The following is a 20,736-nucleotide window of genomic DNA, read 5'->3' on the forward strand; positions in this document are numbered from 1 at the left end:
TAGCATGACGTTGTAAGTATCAGCAAACTTTCCAGGACATAGACATGTCTTATATTGGCAAAAAACTAAAATTCTTGTTAATCTAACTGCACTGTCCAATTTACAGTAGCTATTACAGTGAAAAAATGCCAGGCTATTGTTTGAGGAGACAACAACAAAACACGTTTATCATGGCAACTGGTTTGATACATTCAGTAATCTTGCTCTGACTTGTCATCCTGAGGGTCCCAGAGATAAAATGTAGCATAGTTTTGTTTGAGAAAATCTACATTTAAATTTACAAATGTAGGAACTGGGATCTACAGTTTGAACCCCTGCTGTCTCTGGCTCCACACCCACCCTGCCCGGCCATCTAGATGTGTGAAAGTTAGTGTATAAGCTAATGATCCATCATATATGACATTCCTGGGAGTGTGTAAACTTAAATGTTGTATTACCATATAAAAGGAGTGAAATTAACAGTCTCAAATGTTAATAGGAGAGAGACTTGATAGTTGTCTAAAATAGTTATTGGAGTCACTTCTAAAAGGGACAAGACATGGCACTATACATTAACTTTGCACTTTCAGGAGAAGGTGGGCAGATGGGTGGGTGATGGTGCATGTAATAGAGACAACTGGAATCGGGATCATTCAACTCTACCCCTCCCCACGCCCCCCTTTCCTATTCATAGAATGAGTTAGAAAAACGCACACCTGTGGCGTGGTAAGGGAAACATAACCACTCATTAACATGGAATGACACTGAACACTTCCCGCTGCTTTGCAATCCCCATTAGTTGTTAAGGAAATGCCTGGGTGATTATCTAGCTAGCTTCCTACTCTACCACGTGACTGACTCACTCCCAGCTCCACCAACAGTGGCGTCAGAGTTTCATAACATTCGGGGCTCAGTCCTTGCATTGCATATCATTGTATTTGCAGGTTCGAGAAAAATGGCATTTTGTAAAATAATTTCATGCAATTCTACATAATTTCACATGACATGGAGACATTACAAGTGTGTTTTTAAATAGGCCACTCAGACATACTGAGATCAATAAATAAAAAAATAATAAAACGAACAGCCCTGTCTTAAATGCAACCAATAGCATATAGGCTAAGGGAAAATAGAGGCACAGATTGTACAATATGAGGAAAGTATAGTCCACCAACTTTCCAGTGGCACTCACTCATAGACCGTTTTTTGCATTTTGAAATATTGTGAAAGACCTTTTAACTGCTGCCTTCTGTTCATTGACAGTCACATTGACAGCCACAAATCAACAATCAGGTGTTTGATATTTCCCACAGGCTGCCCAATTTCCAGATTCCCAACTGTAGGCTTTAATGAGCTGATGATGAAACAAAACACAATCAACAGCATTTGAAAAAAGAAGTTATTGATCATCTGTGGCTAAATTATGCTCTTTGGTGTAGTGTTTTCAATGATTTCATTTATTTCTGTACAGACAGGAGTAATTATATAATTAGGAACATTTATTTATATAATGTATCTGCAGCACTTCTAGAACCCCTTACCACAGTTATGTTTTCTTCCATGCGTTGTTCTCTACCTGTTACAAAGTGCGAAGCAGGTGAACCCAAGAGCAGACTCAGACAAGGAGACTGGGATAAGGTAACCATGGTATTTGTTGAAAAACAGGGGGAAGATGGGGTGCAGGCCAGGGAAAGCTTGGGCGGGTTACAGGGAGCCAGGTGCTGAGGCTGAGGCTGAGGCTGAGGTGAAGGGAGTTGGGGCTGGGAAATCAGGTCTGGAGAGGAATCCAAGGAAGTAGTAGAGTGGTGGTCCAGGACAGGGTAGCAGGACTGACGAGACGTGGGACTGGAGATAAGGACCAGTGTCAGAGCAGACATAACTGTAACGGAGAGGAAAACGGCGTCAGGCAAGGGAAAACAGGCACACCAAGAAAACCGAATCTATGCAGGAGCAAATGGCTAAAACCGGAGACTGACTGAGCAGAGGTTACGATCTGGCAGTGTGGAAGTGGCAGGGCTGAGTATTTGTAGAGGTCTTGATTATAGAACAGCTTGCAGCTGGTGGGGATCTGCTCTGCCTCCAGCACTCCTGTCTCCACCCACACACACACACACACACACACACACACACACACACACACACACACACACACACACACACACACACACACACACACACACACACACACACACACACACACACACACACACACACACACACACACACACACACACACACACAATGGGGGAGTGGCAGCATGTTAGGGAGACACAGGATGAGCAGTAGAGGGCGTGGCAGGCGCAGATGTAACACTACCCAATGCAAAATACTCAGCACTTGGTATTAATTCAATGGATTGTGGTCAGTAACGAAATATGAGGTTATTGCATAGGCGGGCCTACAGTACTGTTACAATAATATTTAAAATAGTCTATCAGCAAGCAGCCTACAATTTCAGTAAATAAATTAACAAATGTTTTTATCTAATCACTGCTTTTTCCTGTTGAGCCAATATTGGCTTCAGCTAAATCGTTATAGAAACGATGTAGGCCTTATGAACTTTTTAACCATGGTAACACAGTTTCTATCAGTGGTGGGAAAAGTAGTCAATTTTCATACTTGAGTAAAAGTAAATATATCTTAATTTAACATAAAGTAAAAGTTACCCAGTAAAATACTACTTGAGTAAAAGTAAGTCTAAAAGTATCTGGTTTTAAAGGTCTGGAGAGGTGGTAGAAAATGTACTAAATTGTCATACAAAGTAAAAGTAAATGCTATACATCAAATCCCTTATATTAAGCAAACTGACAGCACTATTTTGTATTATTTTTAAATTATGGACAGAAAGGGGACACTCCAACACTTAGACATAATTTCCAAACACAATAGTTGTGTTTTGTGAGTCTGCCAGATCAGAGGCAGTAGGGATAACAAAGTGTTATACTGACAGGTGCCATATTGTTGTCCTGCTTGAGCATTCTAAATGTAATGAGTACTTTTGTGTCTCAGGGAAAATGCAAGGAGTAAAAAGTACATTACTATATTTAGGAATGTAGTGGAGTAAAAGTAAAAGTTGCCAAAAAATATAAATAGTAAAGTAAAGTACAGATACCCCCCCAAAATACCTAAGTAGTACTGAAAAGTATGTTTTACTTAAGTACTTTACACCACTGGTTGCTATGTTCATAAGGCTAATAAGAAAATATGACAAATGACTTGAATAGCCAATGGGAAAAGTGTACAAATGTGTTTTCGAAACCAGCTGTGACTGAAATGCATCAGAAAAATATTGGAATGTTCAGGAAAACATTAGGGAAGCTCATCAAGTAGGCTATAGAGGCCTAATTGTGTGTGTAGAGAAGATCTGCATTACTTTCTATTTACTAGACGAATTATCATGAATACTCGACTTAGCTAACATTTCCCGGCCTAACTGGAACCAAATATCCAAACGGAGATTCAGTGATTTTTTGTTGTTGTTGCCATTGATTGATTTATAAAGGCGAACATCTACTTACCATCTAGTTGACCACACACGGCAATTGCTTTACATTTATTATAACGATTGGATGAATTTGGGAGTTTCACCTAACCACGGTTCTATGAACTAAGCAACACATTCAGTAAATATATATATATATATATATATATTATTTGTTTTTTCAGCAGCAGCGCAAAAGATTTGGGACTAAAAATCATTCAGGGCTAAAGCCCCAAAAGCCCAATCCTGGTGACGTTCCTGAGCAGCAACCAAACAACATGTTTATTGATTGGATAACAGAGTATGGGGACAGGAGACCTCGCAGGGTATCACAGCACATTTACTGGAACCTGCAGAACACTCTGGAAGACATTGGACATGTGCCAGCAAATACCGAAGCCTGGTAGTCTTCCCAAACTTAAATACGCCCTTGAATGGTATCCTCGCTTAGGATGCCGAGGGTGATAGTGAGCACTGAGCAGCGAAGCATATTCTCTGACAGGCGTCTCTATATAGATCTTGTAATTTTAATGACCTACTGCTTGCCTTGCTGCTCCTCAGCTCTCTGTCTAGATTTCGATAGGGGATTCTATAGTATCACATCCTCATATTCTATTCTGCTGAAAGATCTTAATCAAAGTTCAAGACGTAAGGTGGTGATAGAAGTCATGGTGGTTGTGAAGCAGTGGCAACCCGTCAGGTCAAGTGGTACAGAGCCTCACCTGTTTTGAGCCCCATATTTTTAGCAATTTTGGGGGAACTTGCCTATTTTGCATTTTATGTTTGGCATTAATACGTGTCTAATATCAGTTTGCAAACAATGTATTTTTTATATATATCATTGAGTTAATAAAACCGCATACAAACATGGTCTCTTGTTTTCTTGAGTAAGGCAGCTCCAAAATGTATGTGTTTCAGCCTAGCTCAGTGCTTTCTGTGGTGGTAGGGCAAGTCACCAGAAAATACAGAGCGTTGCGCCGTGATTGGCTCAGTGTTCTGTCACTCATGAGGACACTACGTCACCGCCAAGTCTAAGGGTAGAGCTAGAAAATTCAAGCCCCTTGGGTGCTGCATAGAGTTACATTAGAAGTGCCCATCCAAGAAGGCTCAAGGTCATTGGCCACAGATAAAAATACATACAATTATGTCAACAATAGCTTTGATTGGACATCATCATGAATCAAGTTGACAATCTACGAATCATTGTCATATGAAGAGAAATTCAACAATGAGTGGTTTGGAAGGTGTAACAGCTGTTGGAAGGAGAGGACCAAGGTGCAGCGGGGTATGTGTCCATATTTATTTAATGAACACAACAACAACAACAACAACAACAACAACAACAACAACAACAACAACAACAACAACAAAGAGAATGCCCGAAACTATTCTTGCTGGTCCAGACACACAACAGAAAACAACTACCCACAAATCATAGTGGGTAAACAGGCTGCCTAAATATGGTTCTCAATCAGAGACAACGATTGACAGCTGCCTCTGATTGGGAACCAGGCCAAACACAGAAATACATAACCTAGAACAAAAACATCGAATGCCCACCCCAACTCATGCCCTGACCAAACTAAAACAGAGACATAAAAAAGGAACTAAGGTCAGAACGTGACAGAAGGAATCAGTGGCTAACTGCAAGCATTGTAAAGCAATCATTAGCCTGCTATTCAGTGGAGTGGCTGTGTGGTCCCAGGTCTAAGATTAAGGGTCTCCTTCCTTATTACAATTATAAACAAATCAACATTGTCCATGCTGTCAATGAAGCATGATTTGTACCGCTCTCAGAATAACTGTTAACTTGGAACTGCAAAATCTGACTTGAGTGAGTTCAAGACAACTGGGAACTCGGGAAAAACGAGCTACAACTGGTAAAATATGTTTTGAACTTTCCTCCAACTCAGAATTGTAAATTCAGAATATAGTGCAATTAATGTATTGTTTAGTGTTGTGTTGTGTAATGGCTTTGTCCTGGCCCTCCTCCCAAAAAAGGTGTTTGCCCCACCAAGATTTACATGCTAAAATCACCACTGTTGTGAAGAATCAAAATTCAGGTTGGACATTATCTTTGACATTCACTCTTTGGATTAGAATGTTTAATAGGCTACATTTGATCAGGATGAAAACAAATCTTATGATTTAGGCTAATAGATGGTCGAAAGTATGTGGACACCCCTTCATATTAGTGGATTAGGCTCGTTCAGCCACACCCGTTGCATGCATATAAAGTCGAGCACACAGCCATGCAATCACCATAGACAAACATTGGCATTAGAATGGTCTGTTTTTTATTTTATACTAGGCAAGTCAGTTAAGAACAAATTCTTATTTTCAATGACGGCCTAGGAACAGTGGGTTAACTGCCTGTTCAGGGGCAGAACGACAGATTTGTACCTTGTCAGCTCGGGGATTTGAACTTGCAACCTTTCGGTTACTAGTCCAACGCTCTAACCACTAGGCTACCCTGCACAGTAGTGAAGAGCTCAGTGACTTTCAACGTGGCACTGTCATAGGATGCCACCTTTCCAACAAGTCAGTTTGTCAAATTTCCGCCCTGCAAGAGCTGCCCCAGTTAACTGTAAATGCTGTTATTGTGAAGTGGAAACCTCTAGGAGCAACAACGGATCAGCCGCGAAGTGGTAGGCTTCCATGGCCGAGCAGCCACACACAAGCCTAAAATCACCAAGCACAATGCTAAGTATTAGCTGAAGTAGTGTAAAGCAAGCCGCCATTGGATCAATGGAAACATGTTCTGTTGAGTGATGAATCATGCTTCCCTAATCGGACGAATCTGGGTTTGGAGAACGCTACATGCCCCAAAGCATAATTCCATCTGTAAAGTTTGGTGGAGGAGGAATAATGGTATGGGGCTGTTTTTCATGGTTCCGGCTAGGCCCCTTAGTTCCAATGAAGGGAAATCTTAACGCTACAGTATACAATGACATTCTAGACGATTCTGTGCTTCCAACTTCGTTGCAACAGTTTGTGGAAGGCCCTTTCCTGTTTCAGCATGGCAATGCCCCTGTGCACAAAGCGAGGTCCATACAGACATTTTTTGTCGAGATCGATCAGGAAGAACTTGACTGGCCTACACAGAGACCTGACCTCAACCCCAATTAACACCTTTGGGATTAATTGGAACGCCGACTGTGAGCCAGACCTAATCGGCCAACATCAGTGACCGATTAATGCTCTTATGGCTGAATGGAAGCAAGTCCCTGCAGCAATGTTCCAACATCTAATGGAAAGCCTTCCCAGAAGAGTGGAGGCTGTTATAGCAGCAATGAGGGGACCAACTCCATATGATTCTGTAGTGAGATGCTCGACGAGCAGGTGTTCACATACTTTAGGCCATGTAGTGTATACAAATACTGAACAACTCAATATGTCAAGAACAGAAACTACAAATCAATATCAGGAGCTGACATTTGATTTACATAAGAGTACTCACAAGGCAAAACCCTGCCTGCTGACCATGCACTTATCCTCTCTCTCTCTCCTTCATGTAGCTCCTGCTACAGTCTCTGGCACAGCGGACTGAATAGCATAGAAGGCATGAAGACATCTTGGCCTGGGACCAAACACTGAGAGACTCTAGGGGCCAGGGAGGGCCGCTCTTTGCCAGGGGATGCGAGGGTGGGGGAGTATTGGTGTTTGCTACTGGGGCCATGGGCTTTTCCGCTCCAAGTCATTGTCAGGGTTTGAGGTTCAAGTTTCGGATGTGCATATCACCTTTGATTGCTTCAGGGTCTCAGGCTTGTTTGACACAGAGTGACGGTGGGTCGTGTACCTCGCTCATTGGTGTTGAGCAGCTGAGGCTGAACTGAGTGATATAAATCACCCACTGGCACCTGGCTGCAGTTTCATTCCTTAGAACAGTGTAGAGGTAGCTCACCTCTATCCTCTTGATGTAAATACAAGCGCTATATCTCGGTAAGTGTAACAAGACAACCCAGTGGGCACAGACGTCAGTTCAACTTCTAGTTCAGGTTGGTCCAGCGTAATCCTGGGCTCGTTTATTTACATTCTGTCCTATAGTCTTACATTGTATGTTCCATTTCTTGCTCTCTGGTTCTCTCTCCCGTAGCCTATAAATATTGTGCACTCTTAAAGGAGCACACACTCATTTAACATGAACCTCATACACTCAGTCATGACACACGTGTTCAAAGAATTTGGTAGGTTTAAGCCAAGTGAACCTTGATGGGTAGAACACTTCCCTACATGTTGTGTTATAGACGGAAATCAATAATATACAGTTGAAGTCGGAAGTTTACATACACCTTAGCCAAATACATTTAAACTCAGTTTTTCCACAATTCCTAACATTTTAATCATAGTAAAAGTTCACTGTCTCAGGTCAGTTAGGACCACTTTATTTTAAGAATGTGAAATGTCAGAATAATAGTAGAGAGAATTATTTATTTCAGCTTTTATTTCTTTCATCACATTCCCAGTGGGTCAGAGGTTTACATGCACTCAATTAGTATTTGGTAGCATTGCCTTTAAATTGTTTAACTTGTGTCAACCTTTCGGGTAGCCTTCCACAAGCTTCACACAATAAGTTAGGTGAGGAGGTTTGTAGGCCTCCTTGCTCACACACGCTTTTTCAGTTCTGCCCACAAATGTTCTATAGGATTGAGGTCAGGGCTTTGTGATGGCCACTTCAATACCTTGACTTTGTTGTCCTTAAGCCATTTTGCCACAAATTTGGAAGTATGTTTGGGGTCATTGTCCATTTGGAAGTCCCATTTGCGACCAAGCTTTAACTTCCTGACTGATGTCTTGAGACGTTGCTTCAATATATCCACATAATTTTCCCCCCCATGATGTCATCTATTTGTGAAGTGCCCCAGACCCTCCTGCAGCAAAGCACCCCCACAACATGATGCTGCCACTCCCGTGCATCACAGTTGGGATGGTGCTCTTCGGCTTGCAAGTCTCCCCCTTTTTCCTCCAAACATGATAATGGTCGTTATGGCCAAACGGTTTTGGAGCATTGGCTTCTTCCTTGCTGAGTGGTCTTCAGGTTATGTCGATATAGGACTCATTTTTACTGTGGATATAGATACGTTTGTACCTGTTTCCTCCAGCATCTTCACAAAGTCCTTTGCTGTTGTTCTGGGATTGATTTGTACTTTTCGTACCAAAGTACGTTCATCTCTAGGAGACAGAACGCGTCTCCTTCCTGAGCGGTATGACGGCTGCCTGGTCCCATGGTGTGTATACTTGCGTACTATGGTATGTACAGATGAACATGGTACCTTCAGGCGTTTGGAAATTCCTCCTAAGGATGAACCAGACTTGTGGAGGTCTACAATTTTGTTTGATTTTCCCCATGATGTCAAGCAAAGATGCACTGAGTTTGAAGGTAGGCCTTGAAATACATTCACAGATACACCTGCAATTGACTCAAATGGTGTCAATTAGCCTATCAGAAGCTTCTAAAGCCATGAAATCATTTTCTGGAACTTTTCAAGCTGTTTAAAAGCACAGTCAACTTAGTGTGTGTAAACTTCTGACCCACTAGAATTATGAGTGGAATAATCTGTCTGTTAACAATTGTTGGAAAAATTACTTGTGTCATGCACAAAGTAGATGTCCAAACTGACTTGCCAAAACTATAGTTTTTTACAAGAAATTGGTGGAGTGGTTGAAAAAAAAGAGCTTTAATGACTCCAACGTAAGTGTATGTAAACTTCTGACTTCAACTGTATGTAATTGCTCAAAACAGTATCACACATTACCCATGCAGGACATTTTCTGGAATATAGAATATCTTTCTTCTATAGCGTGATAATAACGTTCAAGAATCATTTCCACTTCATTTGGAAATGGGCTAATCCAGATAATTTGAAACATGTTAAAACATAAATGGGTATGAGGCCATACAGCCGACTGAGTAAAATAACATAACGGAGAGAGTTGGTGAGGCTCCCCTTAGAGAAAGAACACGTGATTTCACACGTGGAAAATAAATCATATATGTTTTTGGAACACTTCACAGATATTACTTTACATGCTGTCACGTGTTATCACATTAACTTCCCATAAGATCACGTGATCACGTGTTTTTGGAACACTTCGCAAGGGATTACATTTTTTATTTTACCTTTATTTAAGCAGGCAAGTCAGTTAAGACCAAATTCTTATTTTCAATGACGGCCTAGGAAAGGTGGGTTAACTGCCTGTTCAGGGGCAGAACGACAGATTTGTACCTTGTCAGCTCGGGGGTTTGAACTTGCAACTTCAGGTTACTAGGCTACCCTGCAGCCCCGTGTGGATGTTGCATAAGGGTCAATAAGGGTATGAAGGAAAGAGAAGTTAAGGAACCACTGTGATGCAGTATGACTAAACCTAAACAGTAACTGAACATTTTGAGTGATTTCTGACATTTTGCTACAGGCAATACATATCCCGCAATGGGGCCAGATGATGAGACGTTGGTTGATGGAATAAAATATTTATTGATACATGCAGTACATACAGTATTTTTGATTTGCTGGACTATCAAAAACAAGTCATCACTACATCCAGTCAAATAGCATGGCCAAAACTACCCATTGTATAATGCTCTTTTGAATGCCAGCTATCACATATTCAACAAGGTAATGTGGACAGTAAATACACTCGCAGCCGCCCGTCCAAAAAAGTGACGCAGGTTAACAGATCGATTTCGGTTTTCGCCAGGAAGGGATTAGGACAGTGCTGGGCCTAGCCTGACATTCAGCACGTCTCCGTGTCCTGAACACTGAATATGGACCTCGTTCACAACGTATCAGTCTTCTCCCCGTATGCCACAACGACACGCATCAACCATGATCTCATTACAGTCATGACTATTGACCAGGTAACCTTTGTCGGTGTCAAGACACAGTACACCTACACCTGCCTGTGTCGCATCAAATCACCACAGTAAGGTTGTGCAGCACAAACAGAGCGAAGGCTTTGGGCTAGTAGCATTGTGTAGTCAAGCGCACATGCTACTAGGCTGCAAGCATTCACGTGTTATCCACTGAGATGTGTACTTTTTTTTTATTTATTAAAAAGGCACATCGATTTTTTTTACCCCAAAATCAATCAATGAAGTAGGGCCTACACACTTGCTCCAACAGATGGCTTTTATTGGGCTTCGTCAGGTATAACAAAGGCTCTCACACAAAAAGACAAAACGGGTATTGATCAAGTGGCTGTTTATGTTATGTAAACGAACAAAAGACACACTTTGTAAGATGTGCGTCTCAAGTCCTTGATAGGTCCTTCTCTGTGCGTCTACCTTGAGGTCTGTGCTCATACCATAGGACATTCAATTGACATTAGACAATCAAATAGTGTTGCTAATAAAGAAGCAATATAATATATTTGTCAAATAATGCCTGTCATCTACAGTACCACAGCGGGACGGCAGAATAACCGGCGTTGTTGTCAAATTACAGGGGTTTTGTCCGTCTGTGTGACTGAGTGTAACTTTTGTTCATTCATTATGTGCTAGACAACAGAGGTTTGCGTCATATGTGTTTTGCCCCCCATTTGTCAAGTCATCGAGTACGTTGTTGTTTTTAGGAGTCACCTCTTCCCGAACTCATGGAAAAATTCATGATTGATTTGACGCATTATACTGATTGTTCCATAGTCACATACAAAAACAGGTCCCATCTGCGAGAGGTGGTACATGGAGAAAATCTCATTTGTCCTCCTGTTGATACATTAAAACATGTGTTCCCCATCTATAAAAACAGTGGCCCCAAACAAGCGGCAACATACTGAACAGACCACCACACTTTCAAGTGAAGTAATCATCCTTGGCAATTAAGAGAGAAAATGGGACAAGGTAAACCAGCGTTTATTTGATTTTTTAATTGAGAAGTCAGTGTACCATTTAATACCATTTAACTTTAACATTTAATCACTGAGGCAGGGGCCAATAAGGCAGAGAAAGAGTGAACAAGTAATGTACTGAGGGTTTAATCTAATTACACAGAACCACTTCTTTTAACAACGTGATCTATTAGATTTACATTTGAGTTAGGTAGCAGACGCTCTTATCCAGAGCGACTTGCAGGAGCAATTAGGGTTAAGTGCCTTGCTCAAGGGCACATCAACAGATTTCTCACCTAGTCAGCTCAGGGATTCAAACCAGTAACCTTTCAGTTACTGGCTCAACGCTCTTAATCACTAGGCTATTGATGTACAAAGGCTGAGAATGTCTTACTAACATGTCTCAACATAATTTGACTTACTCGTTTTTATACATTTCTTATTTTCTTTCATCTCTCTTTTAGTGTTTCTGCTGATGCCAGTCTTACTGGTCAGTTGTTTCCTGAGTCAAGGGGCGGCGATGGAAAACCAACGGCTCTTCAACATCGTGGTCAACCGGGTGCAACACCTCCACCTATTGGCTCAGAAAATGTTCAACGACTTTGTAAGACAGCTTTTGAATCTTCTTTTGACACAGCAGATAATGTTTCAGAGGTGGTTCCTCTTCTTTGTAGACAGGTGTCCTCTTCACGCAAACCGAGCGGCAAAACATTCTCTCTCCCGTCTTTGTGATTTTGTGCAGGAAGGCACCCTGTTGTCTGATGAACGCAGACAGCTGAACAAGATATTCCTGCTGGACTTCTGTAACTCTGACTCCATCGTGAGCCCCATCGACAAGCAGGAGACTCAGAAGAGTTCAGTAAGTTACCTGGCTGAGACAATCCTCCATGATGCACAATTCCAACATGAATAATAGGGCATCTCAATTTGAACAATCGATACAACTTAGTCATTAGTTATTGGGCAAGCAGATCCCCGATTGTCTAAACTCCATGGGTAAATATATACTGTAGATAAGAAGAACCAGCATCATGCATGGTGGAAATTAAATCTAGCCATGACAGGGAGTTTTAAATTGTACACTTAAAAATCGGCAGGAAAATGTTGCTATACATCAGTGCCTTCAAAAACAACCACATTTCATAGTCATTGTAAGTAAAACCCATCACTCTCTAATTGGCGGTTTCTCTACGTCTACATTCTGCAGCAATGTATCATGTAAATGATATGGCATCTCAAGCTGTACAATTACAACTCAACTTCATTTTCTAATAATCTGTGGTTTCTCTACATCTACACACACAGGTCCTGAAGCTGCTCCATATCTCTTTCCGCCTGATTGAATCCTGGGAGTACCCTAGCCAGACCCTGACCATCTCCAACAGCCTAATGGTCAGAAACTCCAACCAGATCTCTGAGAAGCTCAGCGACCTCAAAGTGGGCATCAACCTGCTCATCGAGGTAATGGTCAATTACCATTTGTGGTGCCGCACTTTGTGCATTTTTAACTCAAATACTTCTAGTAAGTTGAAGTCAGTCAATGAAAAGTCATTATTACTTAAAATGTCTATGTGGTACTGGCTCAAAACTAAATGAGTCACATCAATGCAATTTTTTGAAGTTATAACAAATTAACTTTTTACCCAGCATGCTCTACTACAGTTAGATTTTTGGAATTGTTTTTAATATCTGTGTTTTTGCACGTACAGTACATTGAGTGATTGATTGATTGATTCATCTTATGCTACACACAGATATATAACGTACATTGTTCTACATTTTCACAAAGATAAATAACCTACAAGGTACTGGAATTTTGCAAACCTACTTGCAGGCCTGATGTGGCCTGTAAACCATAAACCATGAGTTTGGGTAAAGCTACACCTCATAATAAGGCCTTATAAGATATGTAATATATTGTTATAAAGAGTTTAACTATAATGATAATATTTGCCTAGAAAATCACTTGAAGTTCACAGGAATGAAAATTAATGACAACAAACATGATAACTCTACAATTCACTCAAAAGGCAAGGCACACTTGGAAATTATATTGGAGACATGGCTTAGTGGGGGCATTACTAAAAAATGTCAAGCTGATACCACTCAAATCTCAACCCTCTACAGGGCGACTCTATGGGTTTGAGTAATGACTATAAAAATCACTTTAAGTGACTGTAGTCAGATTCTGTATATTAAGTGCAACGGTTTCCTCAAAAGTTTTGAATAATGACAGCATATTGGGGTTTACAATGTGGTTATTATCTTCCACTGACCACCACACCATGCATCTCTCTCTGTCTCCCACAGGGGAGCCAGGAAGGCGTACTGAGCCTGGATGACAATGACTCTCAGCATCTGCCCCCCTACGGGAACTACTACCAGAACCTGGGGGGCGACGGCAACGTCAGGAGGAACTACGAACTGTTGGCCTGCTTCAAGAAGGACATGCATAAGGTGGAAGACTATGTTGCCTTCAATTGCATGTGCCTTCCTATATTTTTTGTTTTTTTGTGATCTCCATTGTGAAGTATCTTTGGGTCTTCAACCCATATGTTATTACTATTATTGTTCATTGATCAAGACTGGTCTCGAGAAAGTCCTGGTGACTCAGAACATGCACATTAAAATGTGTCAACTAATAACCTATTCTTCTTGTCCCAAGGTTGAGACCTACCTGACCGTCGCTAAGTGCAGGAAGTCACTGGAGGCCAACTGCACTCTGTAAACGTGGGCCGGTGCGGCAGCCAGCAAGAGCCTGTCTCCAGGGTTCGGTTCCCCAGATACAGATGAGACCTTGCCCTGCACTGAAGAGCATGTTCAACTGGGATTCTCCATTAGGCATGCTTTTTTAGTCTAGAGTAGATTTCATTTGGATCTGGTAGAGCCTGGCTCCAGGGGTTTTCAAGCATTTTGCATTTTGTTCTCTGAAATCAACTTTCTATGATTTTCACTCCATTACTCGGAGCTACAACTGATCCATGGACATTTTAGATTAGTACATTTACAGAAACAGTTTATAAATATGTCTTATTTAGATATATGATTCAAGGTGGTGGTGCCATTTATGTATACATTAATATTTAGGGGTGAAATGGGAACATGTAGAGCTCCAATCTTTAGGTATGTCCACAGATGGATAATATAAAAATATTTTCATTCCTTTATCTTACTGTTTGAAACGAATAGTGATTTGTTTTCAATAAACTTCTCTGCGATACATGATCTCTTGGCTACTATTTGCTATCTTTCAAATCAACATTTTTTTTACAAGTTTCTAGCCCCAACATTCCTATTGTGTCCCTTGGACAACTTAAGGCTGGATTCAATTCGTATCGCAGACGCTCCATTGAAATGTCAAGGCAATGTTCCCTGCGTTCGTGGAAACGGCATTCACCGCAAACGCTGCATATGTCAGGCTCGTTCGGGAAATGACCTTAAAGATGTTACGCTGTTCTTCGGCAATACAGATTGAAAACAGCCCATAGTCACGTACATTCGTATTGTACATAAATATCCCCTGTCTGTTGCGAATGTTGAATAAAGCTCAATTTGAACTTTGTCTGCTGATTGTCCATAGAGTTGGTTGTTAATATAGCTCGGAATTTGAGAAAAGATAGCCAAATGAACATACATAAAAAGGCTGGTCTCCTGCAGGTGCCTAATATGTCAAAACACCTCATGTCAAAACAAAAGTCATGCAAGTGCAAGCAAGCGATAACTTGTGCCAGACTTATTTTGACAGAGAGGAAGATGGGTATATGCAGCAGACCTGTTTATTGACATGTTCCTTCAGATATTTTGTCTCAAATTCCACGCTATACAAAAACCAAACCCATGGACAATTGTCAGAGTAAGTTCAAATGGAATTTTATTCAACATTCAAGACACACAGTGGATGTGAAGCTAGCTTTCAGGTTTTGGCAATGGAGTTTTGCGCGCTGAGGATGTCAGAGGGATAGCGTCGGTGCATGATGAACAACAAGTTCCATGCATTAAACATAATGAACATTTCAGTGTTATATGAAGTAAGTTGAGTCTTAGTAGTACCAGAATCTTATATTTACAAAAGCACCACACCACCTCACATCAACTCCCACCATAACTAAATCTATGGACTTATCTTCAGTATCTTCACTCGCAATTTCATTAGTTACGCAGCTGTAAGCACTGCCCCGTGCTCGAGCTCATTGGTCGTGTTGGGTACAGAAAATCTGCGAAAAAGGTGGAGTCAGTCAGAGTGACTAGGAGCGGTATGATGGTGATTTCATGTGTATCAAAACAGCAAAAGGAGAGCTCTGTGGCTCTATAAACTGTCAACATACGAAGTGGAGAGTTGTGATTTTCAAGAGAAGGGCACAGAAGAAAGGTGTCATCTCGCTGGATATCGAGGCTTCACATCACTTAACCCTTATTGTGAAAGGAAAGAAGGAGGAGAAGTCTGTTTGATGAAGAGTCTCTCCTGACCCATGTAAAGCTGTGATACATGAGATGTGCAGTGCCAATGTATGTACAAAAGTAACAGCAATGTCATGCATGTAACATCTTTGGCCACGTGTCAAGTATTTGCAGATGGAATATAAGTGTTGAAGAGTCTGGGGACACACAATGCTGCAAATGTGATGGAAAGCATTTTCCAGAGTTCCCTGAGTGCCCTGTTAGGGTGAAGGAGGTCAAAGTAGCGAGGCTCAAGGCTGTCAATCAGGTCTCCTATGTGGAGACAGTGAACATTGTTGAAGGAGAGAGTAGAGATGATGAAGCTTTGGCAGTGGATGACAAGCAAGCGGCCTGTTGATATCATTCATCAGATAAAAGATCCTGAAATACTAATGGTGAAGAAGGTGGATTTTTGTTCCATTCATTGTGCAGGTGATTAATTGTACAGGACAAACTAATAAAACAAATAGAAGAAACTGGATATCATTGTGAAAGCGGCAAAAAGGTTATTGGATCTTCAGGACTTCACGGCGGAAACATTGTTTTTTTCAACCTTTCTTTTGCTGCATAAAAGTTCCCCAGTTTTCACCCCATACAGTAGGTGGCGGCATGCACCTCTACTGTGTGTTTGCGGACCGCCATAATAGCATAGAAGAAGAAGAAGATGATCTACTGCGTAACAAATGACGTTTTCAGCGCGGGGAAATCATTTGTCATCATTACATACAGTGATTAAAGCAATCTAAGACTTTGTTTTGGACACATCTCCATTTTACAATTAAATTAACTTGCAGAACACTAATGCAACTTTGGTACAAAATATTTGATAGGAGAGCAAGGTAGCTTGCGGTCCAAACACTTAAAAGACACACCCTATCCCCTCAGCCCTCAAATTAATTGGACACTTATGTTGACGTTTCATGACGTCTGACGAGTATACACTTGCAGGGCAAAGGGCGAGGGAGGGGAGCCAAGATGGCGTTGCTGTGAGGGACTGTTTTCTCGCCCGTCAAAGCAACATTGAGGGTTAGGTGGTTAACAATCTAATATTGGCTATCAATGTTGAAAGAAACTAACTACTTGTGTTAGCGACATAGAACAAGTTTAGAGTTTGTTTTTGTCAAGTTGAATGGGAAGAACACGACAGAAAGACAACAGTAGGAATATCCAAGCCTCACAAAAGACGGCAATACAGTGACTGTTGGGCCTTTATTTGCCCACTGATCTGGGCTAATGTATGTTGTGTGTGGTTACTAAAAAACAAAAACAATTGTTAACAATTGTATTAGCTATGATCACGGAATCACCCGGACCACGGAGCAGAATTCTTATTTACCATTATGAACATTACCCATGTTTTTGACATGAAGGATATAATGTTACTTTTGCAATGATAACAAGACCATTAAAATTATTGTGATTTTATTCTTGTTGCCAAATACTTTATACACAAACAAAAATTCCAGAATTCTATACCAAAATTACAAATTTTTGATCGAATTTAAGGATCTTGTTAAGACACTATCCCTAATGAACAACAACAAGAATATCATCTTCCTGAATCATTATAATGAGATTTTTTTTAGAGTGAATACAACTAGAATTTTTAATTTTATAGAAATTATTTTATTGATATTTGTTGTATGTTTTAGTACTTCCTTGTTAATACCTGTGTTTTGTTCTGTTATACATGTTTGTTGTAGCAATGTAAGTTGTTGATTTATGTATTATGAATAAAAAAATACAAATAAAAAACAAAGGCGCAAGGGAGGAAGGAATGTTTTTTTAAACGGACCATCCTTGGCCGGAAATTTGTCACTCGTTCTATGGTTGTTTTCAGCCACCTGTAGCTTGTGGGTGCGTTATATGCATCTTCTGTAACTTTGGACCACTGTATCTGGTAAAGGTGTGTCCCAATGCTGCCTTGGTCGAGCCAGGGTTTTATGCTCAAGTAAAGTACTTTTCCGCAGCCCAGGCATCTAAAGCAGAGAGTCACACACGGAAGAGGCTTTTTACAGAGCTCTCCTTTGAAGGTAAAGGAACTGGGAGAAACTTACTCACATGCTGTAGACTATAGAGCCCCAGAGTGGAGGTGTCATAATACCCATAAAACCTAGTGGTCAAACGGGAAAATGGTTTCTCCACTGTTCGTTTTTCCCATAGTGGATTTTAGAAACCCTTAAAATAAGTCAGTCTTGTCCAGATCATTTGTAGTTCTTTATGATAGCCACATTAGCAGCTAATTAGCATTTCATTTTTGGGGGTTAAATACAGGCAAATATATTGATAAAAGTCACCTTGTCCTAGAGAGATTGACACCGTTATCAAATTGTCTTGCCAGGGTAAGCTTACATGAAACACAGGCCTTATTTTAAGTGTTTCTAAAATCCCATATTTCTCCCATATGGGAGAAATTGGTGGGAAAACGATTCCTTGTTTACCACTTTATGTTATGAGTATTGACTCATACTGCGGTACTCCATTGTACAATTTAGTGCTTGTAGTTCTCATCAAATCAAATTTATTTATATAGCCCTTCTTACATCAGCTGATATCTCAAAGTGCTGTACAGAAACCCAGCCTAAAACCCCAAACAGCAAGCAATGCAGGTGTAGAAGCACAGATTATCAAACATAAATTCCAAAGAGATATCAAAATACTCTGCAAATTGATTTGATTAAATTGTGTTATTTCATAAGACCATTGCTTATGTGACATATGTGTATATTTTCAACCAAGCACTTTTTTCCCCATTTTAAAACAACTTCGAGGCCCCTGAGTAGTCTTTTTCTCATAAACTGCTGTGAACCATTACATTAACACTTGACCAATAACTAATACCAGACCTTGACCTGTAGATGGCAATGTCTTACCACTCCATGATGATTTGTAGACTGGCCTCTTGCTGGTTGACTCTGCACTGCTGCACTTTCTGCCCTAAACACTGTTCACGGTGAAGTTATAACCATTGTAATGATTGACATTTACAACTGATTGTACATTCTCTGTCTGTTCTCCAGGTAAAGCTGAGCACAAAGCAGTATCCAAACTTCCTTCACAACTCCAAGCCATAGCAAGTGTCAGGACTTTGCCAATCACTACATGGGATTTAATGGATGGCGCACCCACATTGTTACAGTAAGGAGCAGCAATGCCCCCAGATTGATCTCATTTATGTTCCAATACAATGTTATATTATGATACAACAGATACAATATTTGTTTGGTTAGGTGGGTGTAGCCAATGTGAAATCGCTAGCTAGTTAGCTTTGTGTGAGCAAAACATCTAAAGTATTTTTGTTTTAAAAAATGTGAATAAAGCTTCATTTAAATTGGGGAGAACGCGAAAACGATAGTCCAAGCTCCCGCCACCACTTGAGTATTTTCCCATACGGCTGATTGGGCACATCGTGTCATTCGTGACACATTGAGGCAAAAATGTGATCGTATTCTAGTGGCAAAATAACACTCAATATGATTTCAATATATAGGTTCGGGAATAGGGATGACACCGAAACCAGGTATTAAACGGGCCCCTGGGCTAAATTATGAAAGGCCGTAGTATCGATAAGCTTCGACGTTATCGGTTCTGCTTTCGGTACTGGATACATTAAGAAAATACATTCCCTATTTATTATTGCTACAATAAACGTTATCTTGCACATTTTATCTCACCCACCGTTTCTAATTTGCAATAAAATTAAGACATTCGTCTATGATGCATTTTCGCTTTTCCCAACCCAGAAGAGATCTCTCTCGCGCGTCTCTCACACGTTGTTATTTTTTACTCTTTTTTTTAAACAACAAATCAATACATAAAGCACATGAGGGAACACAAGCATACATAGATTACAAACAATGGACAATCGAGCTAGGGGTACAATATCACATTACAATTACACAAGGACCTTAAGGGACATGCATATACTTACAATTCTAACTTGTCTCACACGTTACAGTACGCTGCTCTTAATCAGTGACGATGGTAGAGAGAGCTACACGTTAAAGTGTGGTTACACTTCACCAGAGTCGATGCTGACAATGCTCGTTGCCACAAGTGCAACAATACTTTTGCTCGTGTTTCCGCCCTCATAAGCAATCTGTCCACGTACAGACAGAGAAATGCACCATTTTCGACTGCCTAGCTCGTAGTTCATCTCTCGTTGCCCGATCTACGTTATGTATGTATGCTAGCAGCGTAGAGCCCACACACGGAGTTACAACATTTATGCGAACATGGGTTCAGGATTAAAAGTAACCATTAGCCAGCTGATTGTTTAGCTATGGGTGCGTTCAGAAATTTAATCACCCATGTAAAGATTTTGCAACTTTTTTGTTAAAGTTGCAGTTGCAATGATCCATCCCACTCCTCCCTCTAATACCACTGGTCCAAGGCAAAGACAAGCCCAAAGTCCCTTCACGCTGTCAGCTAGTGGGAGGATGACTGAGGAGAGTGCCACCTAGCCGTGACCAAGTTCATAGTGAAAGGCCTACACCCCTTTGCGCAACATTGGAGTCCAAGGGCTTTAGGTAACAAGTCTGTCAGTATTTATTGAGTTGTATTACTTTTTAGGATATAGTAGTATAAAAGGGTTGCATGTTATTCCCATCACTCCACAATACAGTACACAACAACAACAATTCAATAATGATAATTCAACGCATGAAAACTATATTTTCTTTACTGTAGGGAGATGAGCAAGGCACTCAACACTCCTCCCTCCAGGAGTTACCTCAGTGACACATTAATTCCTACCGAGTATGGTGTTGAAAAGGCCAATGTGATCACTGAGCTGAAGGACGTGCCAAAGCTGGCAATCACATGAGACGGGTGTACCAGCATCTGTCAGGACCACTATCTCACTGTTACAGTGCACTACACAAGCCAGGGCAGTGTAAAACAGAAGGCCCTCCACACCAGGGCAGTGTAAAACAGAAGGTGCTCCACACCAGGGCAGTGTAAAACAGAAGGTCCGCTACACCAGGGCAGTGTAAAACAGAAGGTCCTCCACA

The 20,736-nt window shown here is 40.9% G+C and overlaps 1 protein-coding gene and 2 long non-coding RNA genes across 3 annotated transcripts; 2 read left to right on the forward strand and 1 right to left on the reverse strand.

The window, feature by feature from the left end:
* Positions 1-688: 688 nt before the first annotated feature.
* On the reverse strand, positions 689-20,150 carry LOC124016364. Its single transcript, XR_006835346.1, has 3 exons — positions 19,656-20,150; positions 18,598-18,668; positions 689-1,858 (listed from the first exon to the last, which is right to left on the reverse strand). It is a non-coding gene; the product is annotated as an uncharacterized LOC124016364 (long non-coding RNA).
* LOC124016361 (somatotropin-2) lies at positions 11,145-14,512 on the forward strand. Its single transcript, XM_046331923.1, has 6 exons — positions 11,145-11,300; positions 11,752-11,891; positions 12,030-12,146; positions 12,593-12,748; positions 13,598-13,744; positions 13,953-14,512. The coding sequence occupies exons 1-6, from the start codon at positions 11,291-11,293 to the stop codon at positions 14,013-14,015; spliced, it is 633 nt and encodes a 210-aa protein (XP_046187879.1). The 5' UTR covers positions 11,145-11,290; the 3' UTR covers positions 14,016-14,512.
* Positions 18,758-20,692, forward strand: LOC124016363. Its single transcript, XR_006835345.1, has 3 exons — positions 18,758-18,862; positions 20,066-20,253; positions 20,414-20,692. It is a non-coding gene; the product is annotated as an uncharacterized LOC124016363 (long non-coding RNA).
* Positions 20,693-20,736: the final 44 nt, after the last annotated feature.

Source organism: Oncorhynchus gorbuscha, linkage group LG26, assembly GCF_021184085.1.
Source record: "Oncorhynchus gorbuscha isolate QuinsamMale2020 ecotype Even-year linkage group LG26, OgorEven_v1.0, whole genome shotgun sequence".
Taxonomy (NCBI): Eukaryota; Metazoa; Chordata; class Actinopteri; order Salmoniformes; family Salmonidae; genus Oncorhynchus; species Oncorhynchus gorbuscha.